General features: G+C 46.3%; 1 protein-coding gene across 4 annotated transcripts in view; it reads left to right on the forward strand.

Annotated features, from left to right (window-relative positions):
- Positions 1-6,814, forward strand: part of Rnf144b (ring finger protein 144B) — a 136,746-nt gene that overhangs the window by 104,798 nt on the left and 25,134 nt on the right. For all 4 annotated transcript variants that reach the window (XM_026783108.1, XM_013349148.1, XM_005355149.2 and 1 more), the window contains exon 3: positions 1,337-1,441. In XM_026783108.1, the coding sequence (XP_026638909.1) occupies positions 1,337-1,441 (105 nt within the window). The remainder of the gene's footprint in view (positions 1-1,336; positions 1,442-6,814) is intronic.

A 6,814-nucleotide genomic window follows, 5' to 3' on the forward strand; every position in this document is an offset into this window, starting at 1 on the left:
CGCCCCAACCTAACACTTGGTTCTGAACATTTTCAAGCTGGATTTGGTCAACACCTGTGCGTGTTGCATCTGCCTTTTTTGCCCTATGCGCAGTTTGTGTTGAGTTAGTGTAAGGAAGTTTTTTTTTTTTTTTTTTTTTTTTTTTTTTTTTTTTACGTGGAGTTGAGTTAGGGTAAGGAAGGCATTGGAGGTCTACATGGTATGGCCAGTCCCTCTCCCACGCTCCGTGCGCCCACTGCCCAAGGTTCGGGTGTAACAATCAAGAAGTATCAAGTTTGTGGGTGGCGTCCTTATTCATAACCATTCCTTTTGGGAGAAGCTCCCCTTCCCCAGGTTGCCCAGTATTTCTTTTATTTTCCTATCCAAAGCTCCTCAAGGAAGACCTGGTGGTCACCCAGTTTGAAAGGCTGAGGCAGGCAGATTGAAAGTTCTAGGTCAGCCTGGGCTGCATAGTGAAACCCTACGTCAAAAACAAAACAAAACGGAGCAACAATAGAAAGCACATCAAAACCCTTCTCAGCATGGCATCCACCAAGGCTTCTGTCTTTGGAATGGCCTAATCTCCCAAATTGTCTTTGAGATCCCCAGCCAGAAGGAAGCCACCTGACTTGTTCCTACACAACTCAGTTCTTACCAGGATTTTGATTCTGTTTGGGTAGCTTAGTTCCAGGACCCAAGAGCGAGGTCATTCTACTTTCAGGCAAACTTACAAGAGAGGTCCACTAGATTAAAAACAGAACTGGGGGTGCTAGAGAGATGGGGATGGTGGTTAAGAGTGCTTGTGCTTGCAGAGGATTGGGGTTCAGGTGTGAGCACCCACACAGTGGTCCATAACCATTCATACCTCCAGCTCCAGAGGATCTGGTGCCCCCTTCTGACCTCTGTGACACGCATGGTGCAATGCAGGAAGAACACTCAGACATAGAAAATAAACAAATACATCCGAGAATGAGAAAGCAAGCAAGCCAACGAGAATTGGGAAATCAAATCCAGTTTGAAAAGAAGATGGGGGGGGAGGCTCTGCTGTGAGCGCAAAGCGGTTCTTCCGTCCCTGTCTGTGGTGGACAGACTGAGCGAGCACACGGGAATCTGACCCGAGGAAACTCTTAAAATGAAGTCATCTGTAATTAACTGCCTGGCTCTGCATTCTTTCCAAAGTCATGGCTCTTTAGTACCCACACTTGTGATAACTTACGTTTCCTGAGCACAGGAATCCCAGGACAACCAATTTCGGAAGAGGCTGTGCATGCCCTCTTATGTAACCTTTGTAACCTTTGCACTACTGTAGTGGATGTGATGTTTAAAATATCTGCTTTTTTTTTTTCTCTTCTTATAGTGCCTGAAACAGTATATGATGCTGTCAATCCGAGAAGGATGTGGGTCTCCCATCACTTGTCCTGACATGGTGTGCCTAAACCACGGGACCTTGCAGGAAACCGAGGTATGAATGCCTGCCGTGGCCTTCCCGTCTTCCCTGCTGACTTATTTCTTAGGATCTTGACTCTTAAGTATTGCCTACTAGGGAGCTAGTGACAAAATACAGAGGTTAACACTTTCAAGGAGTGTTTTATTGCCCCACGGTGCTGGAATCTTTATACAAGCTGAGAGGAGCGCGCCGTTTATCTCAGTTCTGTTTATGTATGCCATCTCACGTGCTGTAGCCCCTCTTCAAACGGGCAGAGATGCTAGAAACCAAACTCAGCAGGAGTGAGTGAGGCTTAGGAGGATGCCGAACGGATGGTCTCATGAGCCCAAAAACATCGAAGGCAGATAGATCGCAAGTGAGGGAGTTATGCGGTACGTCATGATGGCAGGTCTACACTAGTTTGTTTGTGGCCTTCTGCAGAGGTAGCTGGAGGTTGAAACATTTCCAAGAGCAGTGAGAGAGGCCTTTCCCTGGCATCAGATAGGCCGTTCCCTGGAGCAAGTGTTCCTATCTCTCCAGATTGCACTTCATCTCATCCTTTTGTTTGGTTGACAGCCCTCCCCCATTGACTGGCCTGAAATCTGCCTCTGGACCTTCAGGCTCATGTTCACCTGAATATAATGAACTTTTGTCTAAGAGAATGTGTAACCCTCCAAAAGTACCCCCCACCCCCCGAGAAACTCATGAAATAACTGTCCATTAGATAAGCACAGAGAACCCGCTTAGCACCAGGCATTCTTCCTGTTCCTTCTTTGGCCTGTGTACTAACTAATCCTTCCCTCAAACCTCGTGAAGTCGGGTGTTTTCTTTAGATGTAGAAACTGAAGTCCAGAGACGGTCAGTGTCTTGCCTCAAGAAACCTGTCTAGAAAGAGCTAGAATTCTCATCCAGTTCCCGTGACCTCTGTAGCATTAGGGGGAAGAAAGCAGGCAGAACAAATGTGCATCAAAGGACTTGAGCATTAGGGGCTCATGTGTGTGGGTAGACACAAATATGTATATAGTTAGATATCTGTGTGTACATGTGCATATACATCTTTCTGAATACACTTATTTTAAAACATATCCTTTGCTTTTCTAAAAGCAGGGAGACATGCTACAGCTGCTCCTACCCTGACTTAGTCTGTCCCGTGTGCGGTTTATGAACACTGGTATAAGGGATTAATTTTTTTTTTTTTAGAAGTGCCTTTAAAGGATGCATAAAGGAATACCTAATGGTGTAGAGTTGACTCATTTTAAGAAAATAATGAAGCCAAAGTTTTGTAAAAAGGATTGAAAGCTTACATCCTGCCCGCAAAGATCACTGCTTGCTTTTGCCTTGAGTATTGGGACGGGGAGACTGAAGGAGAGAAACTAGCTGCCCGCCATATTGCTCACTATGAAGGAGCGAGGCCCGAGTATCCCAGAGTATCAGTCTTGGTGCTGGCCTTTCCAGCTTGTTTCTCTGATGTGTTACCTAGTCCAGGGATTAAACAGAGAGCACAAGGTGCAAGTACCACCCTGCGTGCAGGGACCGAGTGGAGGCCAAGGCAGCCCCACACCATCCTGGAGGAGCATCTGACCTGGCAGAGGGGCCATAAACGTAGAATGAGCCAGATAATCGTAACAGTGAAATGCCGGTGGGGGCTCATGCCTTTACTCCCAGCACTCAGGAGGCAGAGACAGATGGATCTCTGTGAGTTCGAGGCCAGCCTGGTCTACAGAGTTCCAAAGCTACAGATTAATCCAGTCTCGAACAAAACAAAACAAAAACAGTGAAGTGCATGAGACATGGAGTAGTCTGTAAAAGCTGTAATTGGGTGAAATCGTATTTAATTCCTATATGGAAAATCTATTAAACATAAAGGAACAGTTTGGTGAGGTTTCAAGACAAAGCTTATAAAATTAATCTAGACCCAGTCTGGCAACTGCCAGTCAGGTGTGGATATTTACTTGTAATTTAATTAAAACTCTATAAAGAAACTTAGCTCTTCTGATGTGCCGCTTGATAATTGCTTTGAAGTGTTCATAGCCATTCATGGCTAATGGCTACCAGATTGACAGCTCAGAGCAGAGAATCTCTGTCACTGCGGAGAGCCTAGTGGCCCAGTATTGTCCTGGACTTCACATGGATACCTTATCTACCCAACATCTTGGAAGTTGACTGCCAAGCCAGTGTGTTTGGACACGTGGGGAGTTTAGCCCAGGCCTCTCCCAGAGGTCTTCTGGTTGTCCTTGCATACCCATTTCCTGGTAGCGTTCTGCCCATTCTTTCCCAACGCTACACAGTCTCTCCTTCCTAGCTGCTATTAGCTGTATTAAGTTTCTCTGCCCAACGCAAATTTACTTTAAGGCTATATTAAAACCAAACAATCCCATAATACTTCTCAAAATTCATAAAATTCATAAAAAATTCAAAGTATATTTGGGGAAACAGAACAAGACTATGCTAATTTAACATTTGCCACATCTTTTTCTCATTAGATGGACAGAAAGACTCTCTAGGGCATCCGTGGGCCGTTTCTGTTCTCACTGGCTTTACAGAGAGCCCAGCTCATGAGGTGCATTCAGATACAGTAGTCAAGTTCTTTTTTTTTTTTTTAAGATTTATTTATTTTATTATGTATACAATGTTCTGTCTGTCTGCTTGCTGGCCAGAAGAGGGCACCAGACCTCATTACAGATGGTTGTGAGCCACTATGTGGTTGCTGGGAATTGAACTCAGGACCTCTGGAAGAGCAGTCAGTGCTCTTAACCTCTGAGCCATCTCTCCAGCCCCAGTACTTAACCAACCTGCTATGACTTGCAGTCTCCGTGGTAAAACCGTGTAATGGTGGTGGGGCTTGTTCTCATTCAGAAGTTTGAATTGAACTGAGATTATATTGGAGATCTGATTAGCTTTATCTGTTTATTCGGGACTCTTCCTTTCAAAGTAGTGCTGCACACAGATGAACTGGGGGGCTGTGCCACCTCCCCCTAACCTACGGACTTCATTATGTATAATCCTTATGCTACTCTACGGCCTGTAGTCTCTGCTGTTGTTACTGTATCACAGTGGGGCCCATTCGTGTGACACTTAACTGAATTCCACCATGACGATGTTCCTCCTTACACTTGAGAAACAGATTTAATCGTGCAGGTAACACATAAATATCCTTGCTGGAAATGGTTCTGGCTACAGCCGGCTAAGCTCTTCGTGTGTGTGCTTTCCTCCCTGGGTCCAGCTTGCTCACTTGGCTGGGCTCCCTGTCTGTCTTCCTGAATCCTCTAAATTGGCTCAGCTGTGGCTCTGCCTCTTCATGTTTATCTGTCAAGAATAACCTCATTAGTAAAGCATTTGAGTGCCCGGTTCAAGCCCTGTTTGCTTATGCGGGAGACAGGAGAACATGGCGGCGTCCCCCTCAGTGCCCCAGAAGCTGGTGATCGACAGTGACTCGTGGCTTAGAGGTGACCTTTCTGGGAGCCAGGGGAAAGTCAAGTTTTCCTCCATTGCTTCATCTGGTACTTTCACCTACTGCACCACAGGGTTTTCCCATGTACTGGAACCAGGAACCTGGCCAACCTGGAATTATGAACACAGGACACACAGATTGCTATTTCTGTCCGCTTTACTTTAAATAAAGGCCTGTATTGAAAAGTGATGTTTAATCTCAGCAGTTCCCTGCAGTGTTGGAGAAGTGGCCTGCCCCTGCCGGGAGAGCCTGTGCCATGTGACATTAACGTGACAGGCACATAAAGCCATTTGAACAGTGCCTGTCACTGCATGGCTGGCGGAACTGGACTTTTCCTGACTGGCAGCTGGTAGGGGAGGCAGGAATGCACCACCTCTCACCAGCCTCTCACACACCAGGCCTCTTTTCAAGTCCTGGGGCCAGCCTGCCTTTTACTCCCAGGATGCACCAGAGGAAGGGTGGGTACAGTTGTCCTTGCCAGGAAGAGGAGCTCAGAATTTCTGTAGGAAAGGATTTAGAGTGTAGTGCTCAGAGGCCCAGGGGAAGAGAAGAAGAAGAAGAAGAAGGGCTAAGGAAATCTGAGGTTTACATGTGCAAAATATACAGTTTTTCCTCTGACGATGTGTTTATTTAAGGTGGCTTTGGGGGAGGCAGCTGGAGCTATAGGAACCAGATATTCTTCACAGCTGCCCTTGGCATCTCTCCGTTAACAACATTCCGTCCCGTTCCCGTGGTGGGCAGTGGGGGCAGAAAGATGAAGATGCCCCAGCTAGTGAGCCTCTTTCCCTGCTTGTGAAGTCAGGGTACAGATGGGAAGGAACTGACTGTGTCTGTAATGACCGTTCATTGTGATGGGTGCCAGCTGGAGAAAAGCTAAATTTTGGAGGTGAGAGGGAACAAAGGGATCTGCCAAACCAGAGTGAAGAGATATTTTTGAGGTTTCCAGCTGAAATTTATTTTTTGAACACATTTAGATTTTCATTTTGAGATGTATTTAAAGCCTCATGTAAGTGGGAAATAAAATATCTGAGATTCTTTGAAGCTGTGCTGGAAAGCTAAGCAGCCGTTTAGTTGAATCTGCCTCCACTGTACACACGGGTGTGTTTGTTCTTTTAACCCCTAGATTTGCAACAGGAGGAAAGACAACCTGTGATGTGATCTGGACCTTCGTTCCAGGATGCCCCCACTCAGCCCCGCCCCCTCCGGCTGTGATGCCCTCTGGCTCTTTCCATTCAGGATCTAGGTGTTGTACTTAGACTAGGGTGGATGCACTCCTTTCTGCTCTGCTGGGCGGGGCTGCCTGTGTGTTGGGATGAGACAGAAGATATTGCTAAGTTTCTGCATTAGCTTCATACAAGTGGTTTTTCCTGCTTCCATTTTTGCAAGTCATGGCACCTCGGAAATGCCCAGACCTTGCTTGGCGGGTCATAACAATCTCTTCATGGCCAATTGCACTCATCCGTCGCAGTTCACCATTCAACCTGTTTCTTTACTTTTTTTCCTTTAAGCCGCTGATTTAAAGGGTCAAACCTGAATAAAACCTTGACTTCTCTTTCCTATTGGTTTGGTTTTATAAACCAATAGGCTGTACGTCCTAAAGCCTGTCCTTAATTTAGAATGACCTCTTCATTTTAGTGTTCTCTTTCGAAAGAGTGTTTGCGGCAAGATCCACATTTCTTCCGGGGCCACCTATCACTTTCAGCATCAATATTTGTGATGGGCAGGCTCCACTCTCCCCTCTTCGTCTCTCTCCTCCCTTTCTCTTTTCTTTTTCGTGGGTTAGTGTTAATATGGGTGGCGGCTTGCTTCCATATGATGGTTCCAGCAAACAGTGGTTCAAAATCAAAGCTGTGCCTCACTTTTCAAAGCTTCTTCTCAGTCAGCTGAGATACCCAGTCAGCGGTTGTGTGTAGCTGTCCCGGCTCCCGTGTGTGTAGCTGTCCCGGCTCCCGTGTGTG

This window comes from Microtus ochrogaster, chromosome 16 (genome assembly GCF_000317375.1).
Source record: "Microtus ochrogaster isolate Prairie Vole_2 chromosome 16, MicOch1.0, whole genome shotgun sequence".
NCBI lineage: Eukaryota > Metazoa > Chordata > Mammalia > Rodentia > Cricetidae > Microtus > Microtus ochrogaster.